This window comes from Microchirus variegatus (assembly GCF_963457635.1).
Source record: "Microchirus variegatus genome assembly, chromosome: 9".
NCBI classification, from domain to species: Eukaryota; Metazoa; Chordata; class Actinopteri; order Pleuronectiformes; family Soleidae; genus Microchirus; species Microchirus variegatus.
In genome coordinates, this window is record NC_139810.1 from 17451019 (window position 1) to 17467970 (window position 16952).

The window sequence follows — 16952 nt, forward strand, 5'->3', positions numbered from 1 at the left end:
GAGGTGGAATCATCTATAGATCAGACAAATGGTTAGATATTACAATTTCACATTATAAATATCTATATTATACAACATTATGAACTACTGTGACCAATCTCTGACAAATGACATTGAACAAAAGCTTTTGAACAGTTTTGTAATTTTATCATGGCAGTGAGCCAGTCTAGAAGTCGTGTGAAATAAACGTGAGACAGAAAAAAAAACCTGGTTGATGTGAGAAGAGCTCTCCCTCTTCACGATACTCGACGTGACTGGGTGAGGCCATTGTCGATATAACATCTTTCTGACATTCCAAGTCACCATCTTCAACCTCTGAACACAATCAATAATAAAAGATCCTAAAGATCAACATAATGCCTTCAGAAAACCTTTTTTCTAAACTGAAATCATATTGTGGTCTTTCATCTTGGTTTCACTCCATATTTTCTCTGTTCATCTGGCCATCCTGCAGCATCTTGATGCTCCCTAAAGGAGGAGCAAGCGCTGCATTAGACTGTCACAACAAATCAGCCTCAAAAACTCACATCTGAGCCACACAGAGGGAGGGTGTGTGTGTGTGTGCGTGCGTGTGCGCAAAATCTACAACTACAGCTTATGTCAAAGCTTGTTCTTGATGTGTGACGAGTATCTGCAAGCCTCAGCAAAACCAATATGTGGACACTGGACAGGACTCAACTAGCAATAATTGATGTGTACTATTAAATATAGAAGTGTATTAAAACACAGCACATTCCTATTTCATTACTGATAAACAGAGGGGAGGAAAAAAGCCAATGCCTTTTTTTTTGTTTTATTGCCAAAAGGGATCCTTGAACTAATGTCCAAGGTATTTTCAAGCAAAATTCAGGCACTGCAACATTTTCTTATGTAAACCATGTGATATAAAGGAGAATTTTCTCATGCTTTCTTGTGAATGAGCACTTGCTGCAAAAGCGCAGCAGCTCCCTCTTGTGTTTAAGGCAGCAATGACAGGCAAGCATCGCCACATCTTCACTGTGTCTAGTGTCTACAGACGGCTAATACTTCCTCATTGAGGTCTCTACCTATGAGTGGGTGCATGACAGCATACTTGGCTGTAGTGTCCAAATCCCTCCTCTGCAGGACGATATCAAATGTGGAGAGAACAGAATCAGTGTCCCGTATTCTGAACTGCAGAAACAAAAGAAAACAGATGTAAATAGAATGTATAGCCGTCTTTGGACCTTACAATGAGTACAACATGTTCACTTGTCTAGATTTCTATACATCTCGAGGTTCATGTTTACCTGCTCTGAAATCATCCGTCACTTCCTTCACCCTGAACACCTGCTACATGCTATCTCCACACTGGAGGACAGTCATTCTGTACAGGGGACACCTGACTTCCACAGAATAGAGAGAAACTGCAGAAGGGCAGTTTGAGAGTTTGAACAGAGCTGCACAAGAACAATCAACCGTGATAATTACACGGAAAATATCAGTGTTCGTATTCATATAAAATGAATCAGAAGTAATTTGCATTGTATATTTGTGTTTGAAACATCTGCAACACACCTGCAGAACAAACAAACCAATGCAACCACATCACAATAAAAAAAGCATTCTTATTACATTTAAATGTGTTCAAGCAGCAAATGTTTCAACAATGAAGGTTCTGTGTGTTTGTCTTAAAACAACACTCATTCTGAAAAACCACAGCACAGGGTTTCTAGAGTATCGAACAATAAAGAGGCACAGAGATGGGATTCATTAAAATATCATATTTACTTTTTAGTTACATTGCTCACAAAAAATTCCTACAAGACAATATCATGTAAAATTTTCTGATCATCACTCGGCTGTTGCTTCTTTAGTCTTCTTCTTCTTCTTTCTCTTCCTCTTCCTCTTCCCTGGTGCACTGTCAGTGTGTGTGCAACACACCTGGTCCTGGTCTGCTGTGGATATCGGTTCTTCCTCTTCTTCCTCAGTCTCTACGGTTTCAGTCGTCTCCTTGCAGGCACTTGGATCTTTGGCTGTCTCCTCAGGTACACTGTTACGGAACAAAACAAGAAAAACAGCCTTATTCTTACAGATTCTGATGATTGTGTTAAATACCACAACCCGCTGAAAACATAACCCAAACCTGGAGAGCGCATACCTAGGCCTGTCGCGATATTCAATAAATCAATTAATCGCAGGATAATTAAAATTAGCTCGATCATTTTTCTGGCCACGATAAATGCCATTTGCATGCTTTTTTGTTTTCCCCATCTCTCTCTCTCCCTCTCTGCTGGCTTTACACGGCAACGCTCCCGGGTGAAACCAACAAAATATTTTATCAGATGTGCCTTTCATTTAGATGGCGACGGCGTTTCTGGGGCTTAAAAATGCAAAAAAATGAACCCACCCTCCAGAGTGGAAATCTTAAAAACGCTCCGCTGTCGCGTTCCCGTCTAAAGGGTTGAAAACGCAAAAGTGTTTTCTGAGCTGCTCACACTGGTACGACGCTGAAGTTGGCACCACATTCGACGCTGAAGTTGGCACCACACTCGCCTCAGGTTCTCTAAAGAGAATCCTGTCTTAAGCCACACAAAGTCAACATGTTGGTATTTCTTGCTCGGAATCTGCCATAAAGTCTCTCTCTGAGAAATTATTTCTAAAAAGATTTTTGCATATGGCCTATTGAGGCATCTGTTTCATAACTTTGTTTACAAAGGTCCTGGCAGTTTTATTCCAGTTCATTTTCTGTTAACAGAGACAGAGTCCATTTTATTTATTGCTTTTGGTTGTTTGTTAATTTATTGTGTTCTAGTGTTAAATATTCTTTAAAAATAAAAGTTTATTTCTCTTTGAAAAGGTGTACCTGCCTTATTATACCATTATCATTGTATTAGATGAACATTATCTCAGAACAACAATATTATCGCTTATCGCAATAATTTCTGAGACAATTTATTATCCAGCAAAATTTGTTATCGTGACAGGCCTACGCATACCTCCGCCCAAGGCCGATCAGCGCCTACAAAATACACCCTGCCGGCACGCCTGGGTCAGGCAGCGAGTGCTGTAAACCAGTGATAGCATCTACAGATCACTTAATCATTTGTTCCTGGTCCCATTGCAGACATTTCCTGAAAATGTTATCCGAATCCGTCCGTGAGTTATGTTGCTAACAGACAAACAAACTCCGGCGAAAACATAACCTCCTTGGCGGAGGTAAAAAAAATAAACAATAACTCAAGATATATGCGTGTAAATTAAATGGCAGATTCAATGAATGAATCAAATACTGTTACGGAACACATTACCTTATCTGTACAGCTTGTCCCTGTTGCATATTCTTGGACTTATTGCATTTCTCCAGAAGAGCCACAAAAAATCCATGTGTGCGTGTCTTGGTGGTGCTGGCTCTCAGACACTGAGTGAGCGGGTCCAGGCCTCGTTCTGGCCACTCAGCCAAAACAGGAACCAACCTAGGGAAAAAAATGTAAAATCTTTTAAGTAAATAATTATATAATTATATACCTCGGGGTGTAATAGATGATACACATTGTTACATAACCCAAGCATTGACCAGACTTCCAGTGACTGACAGATAGCCAGCAGACATTTCAATTTTTAATAATAAAAACACTTCTAAGGTCTCTGAAGTCTAAACCTCTTATTTTTTTTTTAGACAATTATACCAACCAAGTGTATTCATCTTACAAATATTAAGATACACTGCATCAGTAAAAGAAAACAACCGACATACTAGGCCAAAATTCCACCCAAAGGTTAAAACACTGTGCATCTGTACAGAGCCAAACAGTACAAGAGAGTTCCTGCGATATTTACTCTTCTTGACCATGTAGAGAGGTCATTAAAGCTTTATGTAAAACACTGAAATACTCTCTGTAACTGGAACTTCATTCTGAATGAGGGATGCCAAGAGGACAATGCTCGAAAAAGCGAACAGAGTAAATTCACATTTTTATGGTAACTTAAGTGGACGACTGCTACCTGAAGCTGGGGTTCTGCTGCAGACAGGCTGTTATGACTTCCTCGTTCTCCTGACTGTGGATAGAGCAGGTGGAGTAGACCAGGCGCTTCAAGCGAGGAAACCTGAGGCCGTGGTTCAGGCATCGCAGTTGGAAGGCCGCCAAGGACGCAAGGCGAGCCTGATCCTTCTCCTGGTCAGCGGAGATGTTGTCCCGGAGGCACACCATTCCTGGATCCCACAAACAGTTGAAGGAAATGATTCTTCAATTTTATGTCTTTTGTCTATAGACACACAAATCCTTTCCAACAATAAAAAAAAAACATCTGAACCAGTAAAACAGTACATTGTATTTCTAACAAACACAATATGAAAAAAAAGAGTTTGTGACATGTTTCTGATCAGTTTACTTATCAGCTTCTTAGACCTCAGTCATTACAGGTGCCATAACAGCTTACAAAGCTGGCCAGACTCAAAACCATTCTGGACATGATATGACTCAATATAGACAATGATATAAACTAGTTACTGCACCTGATCCACTGCAGGAGGGATCCAGCAGGATATACTCAACATCTTTATATCGCGCGTCGTCAGGATCCACCTTCAGGAAGTCCTGGTTGGCAAGCTGCTGACAAGTGAGCCCAGCTCGCAGCAGGAGAGTAGACATGGTCGCCAGGCGCTTGGGGTCCAAGTCGAAGGCAAAGAGTTTGCCCTTGTTCTTCATGATGGCTGCCAGGTGGCTGGTTTTGTTGCCGGGGGCAGCACAGGCATCGATGACATGGCTGCCAGGTTGGGGGTTGAGGAGAAAGGCAGGGAGGCAGCTGGCTTTATCCTGCAGAATGATGTGGCCAGCCTTGTAGAGGAAGTGGTCATGGAAGGCAATCTTAGGAGAGAAGACCAGCAGCTCCGGCAGGTGCATGTCCCTCACAAATTCTTTCTCCCTCAATGTGAAGTCCTCCAGCCTGGAGGCCTGACCCTGGTAGACCAAGCCGTCCCTCTTGAAGTAGTCCACAACATCATCCACGGTGTTCTGGATGGTGTTCACCCGCACATATCTGGGCAGACGGTCCCCGGCGGATCGCTGAACGCCTGCTGGAAGGAGATCTTCATTCTTACTGACATTATGCTTCACCTTCATTCGGGCCAGTGCAGCCTGCAGCCTGGAGCGGTGTTTCATCATCCTGACCTTCCAGGAGCCACCGCACTTCAGCCCCTGGCCAATCAGCAGGTCGTACACCAGCACCTTGGCCTGATGCATACTCAGCTTGGTCTGCTTGAGCAGGTTGGTGGACTCGATGAGCTCCTTCAGGACGGAGGAAAACTTCTGCGTCTCACAGACCAGCGCGAACAGCTGCTTAATGTTGCCAAATTTACTGTCGTAAACCAGAGTTTTCAAAGCGCCCTGTTTCCTCTCAGCTTTCTCCAATATTTCTGCGGCTTTCACGTACAGAGCCATGACAACAACAAACGTTTAGCTAGCTCAGAGACCGGACTGACACGATACTTTCTCCGCTTACTGGTGTTTGTAATTGAACACTTGCCTGAGTCACGCTGATTCCATCCTCTATTCTTAGTGTTAACGCAACACAGAGAACAAGCGGTGGCTTTTATTTTATTGTCTTTTAAAGTTTTGTATTCGCTGCTCCAACCGTGGTGATTTTGGTAACACGCACATGGTAGAGGATACGTCCGTCGTCACTTCCGGGAAAGAAAGCCGTCGCACAAAATTCTACGTAGGAGCGTCCAGCCAATCACTGACGAGGGCTGTACAGAGATTTTAAGCCTTCTCATGGCAATTAAAGAATAAAATAAGGCAGCTTTTTCTACAATTTACATTATAAGTACACTTCCTCCTTATCATACTGGTCTGCATTTATTGAAAATGTGTGATTGGTTACTGCCTCACAAGTTTCTCTTGACTAACAAAGTCCTTTTCAAATGTTGCACAGATTCCATCCAACTAATGATTATCTGCTTAAATAGACATTAATGAAAGCTTAATGTAATTAATGTACCTTTAGTGGAGAAGCTCGAGAAACACATGTACATTTATTTTGGTCCTGCCAGTTTACAAAAAGACTCTGGAGTAAACTTTTGCGATTACATTTACCCCCAGTTCTCGATGTTATGGAAAGATGTAGTGTTTGGTTAATTCACTAATCTATTTCATTTATGTATTAATTATGCTAACCAAATTTTGTATCCACAAATCTAAAGTTTTGAGGAAAAAAATTAATTCAATCATCTCTTCAATTTGTGACAAATATATATATATACATATATATAAAAAAAGCGATCAAAACCTTTATAACATTTGTAAACTTAAAAGACTTTTATTTAAATTTTGCTGTACAGAAAGGAATGAAAATGTATTTTAAAAAAATGTAAAATAGACATTGATATAATCTGTACATTCTACTTTAAATGTCCTGAATCTGTTGTGCATTTATTTTGGTCTTGTCCTTTTGTGAAATTGTTCTTAAATTGTTTTTACGAGGAATGTATTGTTTGGTCTCATGGAAAAAAGTACATAAATTCCAATGTATACATTATTAATGTCATCACCATAACAGCAACCTTTGATTAGAAGCCATGCTTTAATGCCTTTAATAACAAGATTATTTTTCATTTTATAGTTTGTTATTTATTTTATGGTTTCCTGTATGTAAATTCTCCTCGAAATAAATACCACTGTCTGTCATACCTTGGAGGGGGAAAATCTGTGAGAATATATAAAGGACAAAAGTCCCTAAAAGTATTACATTTTTTATTTTATTCAAAATTTAATTTGTCATGTTGCATTCCTTGTCTCAATTGAACATGATTTTTTTTAAAAAGGTATTTAGTATTTTTAAATCTTAAAATAAAATGACAGTATGTTCAGTTCAAGTAGGTGTATAGACTTTTGACAAAATTATTTTTCTGTCCTTTATACAACTTGAGACAAACTTTTTAATTTTGTTTGTGTGTAATATGTTTAAACACAGCGATTTAAAACAAAAAAATGTTTATTTTATAAAAGTTTGAATTACAACACTGACTGTCACCTCCTTAACAATTCAGTGCATTTCAGTGTAATGTTTATATTTGAATCTTCACATGCGCAGGATGAATTCAACCCAAATAAACTGTATTTATCTCCACCCTTCACAGAGTCACAACCCTAGTGATACTCTGATGATGCCTATACAAAACAGATATCGACTCATACATGAAAAGATAAAATCAAATATTGATACAAGACACAGTTGAAAAAAATGTTTTTTAACACAAGAACATTATCTGTTTATTTCCACATGGACAAAGTAGTGAGATAACATGTTCACTCAATCAATCTGGGTAAAAACCAGTCACGCAATTTTAACCTTAATGACCTTCACAATCAGAGCGACACATTTGAAAAACAGCATCAGGGCTCATGAGAGAAACACATTCATTAATGAACCTCAGATGAAAATGACAGTGGAACAAACTGTAACACACCAATAAAACAAACTATTACACAAAAAGTACATTCTAATTAACTTTACTGTATGACCCAACACAGTCCATCTGCACTTGCCTTATAGCACTCCACATAAATTGCAATGAGTGAATACAAAATATATATATAAAAAAAAAAAAACTTAGCGTGCGCAATCTTACCCGTCAGCCAAAAAGGAAACCAACTGTCATCCCAATGTGTGCATTAAGAGAAACCAGCTGATGTGCTCTGTTGTGTATCATTGCAGATCAAAACAATACGGTTGATTGAAGCATTTTTAACGGTTGGACTCAAAAATTGAGATTCAACACATCAATCCCTATTCACGTTATTCTGCCTGTGAACCAGCAGCAAAAGCATGTAATTGAAAGGAGAGGCAAAACTGTAACTTTATCCATCAATGTTTGGTGACTCCATTGTGCTTTTTAACAGCCTTTGTCTTCATGGAGTTTTTGTACAGAAGCAGCCTCTCTGTGGTGTGAGCTGGTAGGCGGTTTCTCTTGGCTTTTACGATACATGCAGCCATTGGACAGAGCCTCTCGAAGCCTCCCGCAGTAGCTGGTGCTGCCAGCAGCTTTCTGGCGATGCTCTGTAGCAGGGGAAACTGAGCAGCAGATTTCCAGTAGAGCACACTGGACATGCTCTCCGACAGTGGTTCAGATAGGTACACATCAAACTCTGACTTCTTCATGTTTTTTGCAGGTGGTTGTAGGAAGTTAAAGATGGACTTGCGTTTGAGGTTATTTCCACTGTTTCTATCACAGTCACTTTCATCTGAACTGGTACCAGATGTCTCCATTAGTGTGTTGGCTTGATTCTCCTCTTTGGCACCTTGCTCATTTTGTAATTCCTTGTCCGTCTGGGTTTTGGCTGCATCCACAGGTAACGACACCGATGCAGTCGTGCTCTCTAATTTGGCTTCCATGATGGTGCGAGCTTCATATTTGGATGGGGGGGTTAGGAAACCAGTATTGTCCTCCAGTTTGGCATCAGAAAAGGGCTGTAAAATGTGGAAGACCCGATGAGAAATTGGTCACTGCAGTTAACAACACCAAATATCTATACACACATAGCTCTATACAAAAAATATAATTTTTTTAGATTTTTTCAGCTGTCAAGATGCAAAATATTAAATCAGGATTCAAAGGCCAAAGTTCTGTCCTTTTCAGTACCTGCAATTTGATCCTGGGTTCCAGCAAAGCAGCTAGTATCATGTCCTTCTGTTGAATTAGAGACTGGAAGTGTGTATGGAGGCCTGTGCGCAGAGACTTGTTGAAGTGGGTGTAATTAGTGACACAGCTCTCCAGGGTCTTGTCAAGGCCAATAAGAGAAGGTATGATGAAAGAGATGGTCACACCATTTCCTTGCAAAATCTGGGTTAAAACAAGCAGAAACCGAAAAGGTTCAGACACATTCTTCAAGAGAATAAACCCATACTACAAATGCTGTATGTACATAAGAGAGAAACATTGTCAAGGGTTTCATATATGAAAATATATCACTGTACCCTGAAACTTCAGCAGAAATAGAAAATAATACAATTATATTTTGTATTTCAATGCAATTGTATTTTTAGTTATTGAATATTCACCTAAAACCAAGAGTTGTTCATTCATTCTTGGGATGAGCCTTTTATGTCTTCAAAACAACAAAATTCTGACATCAATACTTTCTATTCTCATGAACTTATTTTACCTGCAAGGCCTCCTCGAACGGCTCAAGGAGACCGAGGATGTCAATCACTTGTTCCCTCTTGACGATGACCAGCGGTGGGGCGCTGGCTGTGTCACTGGCCTCTATGCGAGCCTGAGCAAGGAGTGTCACGATGGAACTCCAGGCAGACTCCTGCACCATACGCCGTAAAGACAGCATCATGGAGTTCCAACGACAGTGACTGGAAGGGTTCAGAGAGACGTTGAACTCCGACAGCAAAACCTAATCAGATGAAATGACACAAAAGAGTCACGTTAAAACAATTCAAGATTTCTGACCCTTTTTTAGTCCATGGTGCAATAAAAACAAATGCACTAGCCAAAATACAGAAATATGCAATATAATATGAGACATAAGAATAAAGTCTCAAAAATCATGAAACCATAATGTATCCAAAACACATAACACCCTCAATGAGACTTAAGCATATAAGGCTTTTCAAGTGTTTTCTCCCCTATGTGCTTGTACACATGCTATGTTAATCTGTTACGGGAGGGTTGAAAACTATTTTAACAATCAACAATTGTTTTCTGCCTCTTCTTTGGATGCAAAATCTATGAATCTGTGACAAAATAATGCAGACTTCATGACACATTTAAATGTATTTGTCTGATTCTCTTACCTCACTCCAGTAGGCGTTGCTCCTAAAGAAAGATATGACATTGTGGACCTGTGAGAGCAGGTTCTCCACTACCCTGGAGTTCTTCAGTGCCTCCTTGATCACTAGCTGTAGTGTTTTGGCTATGCATGTGGTCTTGGTCCCACACTGCAGCTTTGAAAAGGGGGACTCTGTTTCTGGCATCAGGTCAGACAAAAATGCTACTATATCATCTCCATCTGGTTCTCCCCTGCTGGACGAGCACATGATCTTATAGTCACAGAACAACTTGTTTTCAGTGAGAGTTTCCTTGGCCTGATTGGTGAGGATGTAGCCGATGCTGTCAGGAAATATGCCGTAGCTAAGCAGCACACCATCAAGCTCACTGGCAACAGCGTTGCAGAGGTCTTTGCGGCTTAGGTGTCTGAAAGCCACAATGGGGCGGCGGATCTGCCAGGATTCACTGACAAAATGGAGCTGCACGACAATGATGGCCTCTTCCTCTGGTTGCGATTCATCCCCAGCCCAGAGATCAAAGGTGACATGAATGGCATTCCCATTAATTTTGGTACTGGCTTTAAGGTCACGAATGAGCTGGGGCTTGATTGTTCTCTCCACTTCATCATAAAGCTGCAGGCCCACAGAACACTGGGAGAGCTTTTCGTATTCGGGGCTAATGATGCTCATGAAAGATCTGAAGCCTGCACCTTCAACGAAACTGTGGGAAACAAAGAAACACAATTGTAAATTTGTTACATGGGATGTTGGTGCTTATGGGACATGTGATTGCAGTTTTATCTTGACTTGCTGCAGTCAAAACGGACAGGATGGGAATTTGTGAGAGGCGAATGCACACATCAATAGCACAAAAAATATGACGCAAAACGATGTAGACAACGTATGTGTGACCACAGCAATACAGGTAACTGGCCTGTCTTGTCATGCATTAACACGTGGGTATTTTGGCAATTTTTGGTTACCACCACACGAGAACACAATAACAAAACCAGCACTTCTAATCACCTGAGTGGTAGCATGTCTTCTGCAATCATCCTCAGTGCTGCATTAACAAATTTTTTCTGGTCCACTGCTACTGGCAGGGTGCCTGAACTGGAACTGGGACTTGGACTGGGACTGGAAATTGAACTGCGAGGCAAGGAGGGACTCGGAGAGAACTCTCTCCCTGATGCTAAAGCCTGGGGAGGTGGAACATTGGTCTTCTGTTTGGATTTCTGACACTCCTGTTTCTTCTCTTTGTCTAGCCTGACCTGCAGCAAAGAAATAAGTAGGAGAGTAAAATGATTCTTCTGAGCTGAGAAAATTGTAGAGGAAATAATAAAAACATGAAAGCCATGCATTCAAATCCACCTCTTTACAAGTGGGAAAAACAAATCACTTGCCACTTCAGGAGTTATTGGTGCCGTTTCTAATACAACATCACATTTGAAGTCCACCTGTAACAGAACAGAACATACAACATAAATCCAGAATTGCTGTAATAATCATAATTCAATCTTCAGTCCCTCCCGCAGCCCAAACTGATATGAGTAAAATAGTAGCACTTGTGATATTCAGCAATGTCAAACACTGAACAAACACTTAATTAAGAACACCATCCAAATACGACAGTTATTTCATAGTTGAACACCTTTGTTTGGTGATATGGGGCGTATCATGTTGGAATTGGCCAGTAGAAGATAAAAAAATGTCAATCATGTCAAACAAAACCACAAATCTAATGATTAACTTCTATAAAGGGGCCAAAACTGTGTCAAGAACACGCTGTCCACACCATACCACCACCAGCCTGTTGGCCATAGGCAGGTTGGGTCAAAGATTCTTTGCTCGAGCCAGAAAACTTTGATCCTACATCTGCAGCCTCAAGACAAATCTAGATTTTATCATACCAGGTTTTCCTGCATTTTTATACCATCTGCATCAAAGCTGAATGTTGTTCTGTTGCAGTTGCATTATCACCTTCTTTTAAATTTTTACACGCATCTTCCTCAAATCTGATACCTGCTCTCCCTCAAATGTGGACGTAGTGTGAACAGGTGTTCCAAATAAAGTGCTATGTCAGGGAGTTTTTGTTACCAAGAAAAATCAGTTATCAGTTACTTCGCAGTAAGTCATTCAAATGATCAACAATAATGATAGAACTCTGTAAAAACAGTGGAATATGCAGAGTTCAATCGAGTTCCATACCTCTCCTTTGACAAACTGCTGAATATCAAGGGTAATGCTGTCAGCCTCACTTCTGAACAAGCCCAATTCTGCTTTTTGTTTGAGGGAGCAGTTCCAGCGATTCTTCACAGAGTAGTCTGTCCTTCAAGGGGAATTCCAAAAAAGTACATTATAAATATCAGGGTAATCATCGGACTACTTTTCATGACTCTAGTTTCCCTCACCACTATCTTGACCTACCTTCCAGGAAGCAGCCTGGCAATCTCTGCCCAGCGGTTACCCAGAATGGAATGGGCTTTGAAGATGATGAGGTCTTCTTCATTTGTCCAGTGTTTCTTACTGACCTGTGGGTCAAGGTGGTTGTACCAGCGCTCACGACATTTTCTCCCCAGCCGCCCTTTCAAGTGCTTGGAAATAAGAGCCCATTGTTTGGTGCCATACTTGGCCACCAGCTCTTTTATCTGTTCAAAACAAATACAAAAAAAAATAGGTCTAAGTGAGAAAGGACAATAAAGACTAAACTGTGTTTAGTGCAAGGCTCTCCGTGTCATTTCCCCACCTTTTCATCTTCCTCTTTGGTCCAATTGCCATTCACTAACTCAGGATCCAGGTGTTTTTTCCAGCGGTTCATGCACTCAATTCCTGTCCGCCCCTGTCACAGTATCACAAAATGTAATGTTTGTTACATATTTAAAATTTTAAAACTGCAGTGCAAAGCTTTTGGTGACTTTTGCTGCTGCTGTGTCACTGTTTTTGGCCTTTGTTTGACCTTCGTGAACTGAAACAATGCATCATCATTTGTAAGCCGCAACCTTCATCTGAAAACAGGCTGCCATACAATATCATTAGACCTGACTGAGGGGCATCACAAAAACCGCTAAACAACCAGGTTCTTTGAGTATTACTAACTTATGACTTATGACTTTAGTGCGCCTTTATTTATAAATGTAATATCAATTGGGGGAATGTGACTGACACCAGATCTAAAAACCACTTTTCTGAGAAACACAGCAAGAGTTGTGTGAAGCTGAAAATCTCAGCATTTTGTGAAAAGTTTGAAATGTAAAGGATGTTAAATTATATTTAAATGAATTAAGCACATAGTCATTTTGATTGGCATTCAGATAATTCAACAGTATTACGTTTTCTGTCTTGTTTGGTTGTGTTACTTACAGGAAAAAAACAGGCAATCGTTTTCCAATCTTCTTTCCCCAAGTTGCTGATCAGTATTTTGAGATTTTCATCCTAAACAAAAGAAGACATCAGTTCAGACATAAATTAAGCTTTATGACCACCTCCCATGTATAGGTGATCATGAAGTCTTTGCAACAGCAGTAAATCACTTTAGGATTACAGTGCTCCCTCCCACATGCAGCATAACACCATCATCACCAGCAACAATGTTGTAAACTATTTGAAAATATATTAGCCTCCAGATAACATCTCTTTTCATCACCTCTTCTGGTGTCCACACAGCTTTACCCCTGGTATCATCCATCTTCTCTGCTGTGTCTGAGTCAGTGTCTATGCACAGATTACCATCACTCTCCTCTTCCATGCTGCAAACACATTGAGAGAAAAATCAAATGCATTAAAACGTGCATTTCTGGATTTCATAATACAGAATTTGCAAAGCATGAAAAGACACACTAAAGAAAGATCAAATGTCACATCTCATAGTCTCTTGTAGACACTGCAGATTATTCACAATATAATAGTTGTATATTACATTTAAGAGAGATCCAAAAAAAACACATTAAAGTCAACACCAAAGGAAAAAAAAATTGGATTGCAGATATCTGAAACTGTAGTTTTGACTAGTCAGAATGATGTCACAGATAAATACAACTATAATTCATACTCTCTCCAGGAACCCAAGACTTCACAAAGGACACGACGCATTATCTTCTTTCCATCCTTCTCCAGAAGTCGTTTTCAGTTCACTACAGTGTAGGGGTCTCGTTCAAATGGTGGTGAAAGTTTGTTCAGTTTGTTCTGCCTAAGCAGGACTTTGTCTGCCTGCCTCACCTTACTGTTTTTTGCGCTTTTGAGTTTGTCTGCATGCACACACCCTTTCTCCTTCCCTGGAGCATTTGTTAAGCGAACAGCAGCATCCTGTCCAGTCGGCAAAACCTGATGGTCTACTGACAGTTCAGGGAGTTCAGTTTGAATCTGGTGGTTAAACAGCAACGGGACCATGCATCGGAAAACAAACTGTGTTGTGTAGTCTCTCATGGTGTTGTTGCGCACCAGGAATGCATTGTAAGACTTGTCCAATGATGTGCTGATAAATTTCAGGCTCAGATCAGATTCCAAACATCAATGTCTTATAATGCCACAGCCCTGGGCATGTGACACGTGGTGGGCTGAACAACATCTGCGTTTTGGACTGTGTTGACCTGTGCAATATGACCTGTGCTCCTTTAATTACTTAGATTTTTGCATTGACAGTTTCTGATTTCTCTTGCTTTGATTTTAGCTGTGAAAATCCCTTTTACCTGCAGTGGCATCTTAGAGCCAAATTTAAAAAAAATTCTTACTTTCAGCACTTTCTGTGATTTGGAATTCAAATTCAGCATCTGTATCAGCATATGTGTCGCTGTCACTGGCTTCTTAATGTGCGGTTGTGATCATGGATCTAACTTTGTGTATTTTTCGTTTTACACATTTTAGCCAAAGTGTTTTTATCGCATTCTCTTGCCACAAAGCAGAACTCACATGACATTAATGACCACACCGGAACTTTTCTTCAGTAGCAGGGAATCTTAATTTTACTGTCTTTCCATGTTCTTATACTCGCCTTTTCTCCACTGCGTTGGTTGTGTTTTTTTCCATCTCTGCAGCTTGATGATCTGCAGTCTCCATTGCTCTTGCAATTTCTTGAAGTTCTGTGAGTTTTAAGTCCTTCTCACCTAACAGCCGTCGACGCAGAGAGTCTGACGTGCACTTGTCAATCACGTGATCACGAATGAAATCATCCTCGTTGTCCCCGAATTCACATGTAACTGCTAGCTCCTTTAATCTGCTCACAAAACTGTCCATAGATTCGCCTTGGGCTTGTTCAGCTCGTCTGAACATATGTCTCTCGTAGGGGATGTTTTTCTGAGTTGTGAAATATTCGTTTAACTTGGTTACCGCTCCACCGTAGTCGGCTTCATCCTCGGTGCCGTCCAGCGTGACGAAAATATCCTGGACCTCAGCCCCAGCCAGGTGTAAGAATAAAGCTCTTCTTTGAGTGTCATCGCTGACTCCAGTCGCGGCTAAATAGAGTTTAAAACTATTTAACCACTTTTTCCAGCGAACGCCAACACCAGTGGAGTCGCTCAAAACAGCAAAAGGAGTTATCGCTGGTAAATTTAGCGCCATGGTAACGTTGTGAACGGTGCTCGGCTAAATATGAACTTCGTGCACTTATTGTTGCTTGAGCACACAGCGACTTAGCTTTTCATTTAGATACTCTTCGCGATGTGTAAGTGTGTCTCATACGGTTTAACACCAACGAGAGTAGTCCAGGCATGTAGTCGTCGTTTTTCATGTTCCGTCTGACTTCGTAAACATGTTTCCCGGTCCTGACGCTTCCTCACTCGTCACCTGACCGGATGTCACGCTCACTAAAGTTACAGACAAATTACACGACTTACACCATAGATAATATATCCAATACACCCATGACTTACACGCACACTCGTGTAACTTCGTGATAGCTAGCAGCGCGTCAACATGCTTCAGGAGTCAATAGTATGTACCGGAAGGGCTGAACGACCATAGCGCTGAAAGACCATAGAAAAAGTGTAGCGCCTTCTAGTGGCACAAGAACGCACATTCGCTTACAGTCAGCGAAAACTAGGTGTTAGTAAATATTAGTTCGTAATGATTTCCACGTTTGAGACGACAACATATGAAGAAGACACAGGGGGGAACACGCAAATGCCCAACTATACTGCAGACTGAGAAAATGCTTCTGGAAAACAAACAACCATGTTCAGATTTACTTTCCCTGCTCACTCGCATGACACAACAGAACAACGAACTCCCAGGGCGAAACGAACACTGTATTTACAGCTGTAACAAATATGTAATTCACAGCACTGGAGTTATACGACAACAACACTCCGTCACCACATTTATTCGACAGACGACAGAAAAAAATCCCAGACATAACCTCAAGCGAGTTTGTTTCTCTCACTTACCCACGTGACATCACTCCTCTTGTTTTTCCAGCCTCCGTCTCAGGGAAAATGTACCTGCGTAAAAACACTCGTATAAGTGAAATTCAACAACACACGCTGAATGAAAGGTATGCTGCTTGAATACACACAGGGCACCTGTGATGTCGAGTGTGTGAGCAGATATTTTTACCCGGTCCTGAAGTCTGTTAAAGAACGGGCGGCAATCACACACACACACCGACCTCCTCCTCGAGTCCCCGGAAAGAAACTCGGACCGTGCATGAGCCACTAACGGCTAGTTGCTGCTAACGGCTAAGTTGTCGATGTGAACCCTTTCGCCAGGACTTCACTGACTAAAATGATCACAAATAACCCCTTAAATATAGAAATTATATATTTCTATCTTTCGATCCATATATAACATATATGGATCAAATATTAATGGACTATCGTGCACGGACAACAGCAATTCAGCTTTTATGGGATTTTAAATATCGTGTTGGAACGTACGGCTTCTGCTTTAGCTTAAAGCTAAACTGAATTGCTAACTTGAAGTTGCATTTGAAGAAGTACGGTGAATATTGCACAAGGATGACCAGAGATAACAACTGGAATGTTCATGAAACTTCTTCAGAAACAGTAAAACAAATTCAGGGAAAACTATATATGTACAACTTATCAAACTATTTTTTTCATATCGCCCTGGTGTCTGCACAGTAGCAAGTAATTTAATTTCTCTTTTTTACCACTAGGTGGGGCAGTTCTACATCTGTTTTTCAAGTATCATATTAGGTTAGGATTAATAATTATTATTAATTATTTAATTCATTTCATTTATTATTGTATTTTAATTATGTAGTG

At 40.6% G+C, this 16952-nt stretch overlaps 2 protein-coding genes across 2 annotated transcripts; both read right to left on the reverse strand.

Moving 5' to 3' along the window:
- Positions 1–415: 415 nt before the first annotated feature.
- nsun5 (NOP2/Sun RNA methyltransferase 5) lies at positions 416–5628 on the reverse strand (the record flags this gene model as incomplete). The annotated part of the gene is made up of 7 exons (XM_083895448.1): positions 4475–5628; positions 3964–4171; positions 3270–3434; positions 1817–2011; positions 1331–1418; positions 1047–1152; positions 416–468 (listed from the first exon to the last, which is right to left on the reverse strand). The coding sequence occupies exons 1-7, from the start codon at positions 5397–5399 to the stop codon at positions 416–418; spliced, it is 1740 nt and encodes a 579-aa protein (XP_083751574.1). The 5' UTR covers positions 5400–5628.
- A 1727-nt stretch (positions 5629–7355) lies between these two features.
- Positions 7356–16163, reverse strand: mybl2a (v-myb avian myeloblastosis viral oncogene homolog-like 2a). The gene is made up of 12 exons (XM_083895449.1): positions 16113–16163; positions 13379–13481; positions 13096–13167; positions 12482–12574; positions 12163–12383; positions 11944–12064; positions 11139–11192; positions 10762–11006; positions 9763–10456; positions 9123–9362; positions 8600–8800; positions 7356–8427 (listed from the first exon to the last, which is right to left on the reverse strand). The coding sequence occupies exons 1-12, from the start codon at positions 16121–16123 to the stop codon at positions 7825–7827; spliced, it is 2658 nt and encodes an 885-aa protein (XP_083751575.1). The 5' UTR covers positions 16124–16163; the 3' UTR covers positions 7356–7824.
- Positions 16164–16952: the final 789 nt, after the last annotated feature.

Excerpts from the sequence above, each read along its gene's own strand:
- mybl2a (XM_083895449.1), bottom strand. Across the intron at positions 12,065-12,162 it reads GCCAGGCTGCTTCCTGGAAG|GACAGACTACTCTGTGAAGA; the intron begins GTAGGTCAAGAT and ends TTCCCCTTGAAG. Across the intron at positions 9,363-9,762 it reads GCAACGCCTACTGGAGTGAG|GTTTTGCTGTCGGAGTTCAA; the intron begins GTAAGAGAATCA and ends TCATCTGATTAG.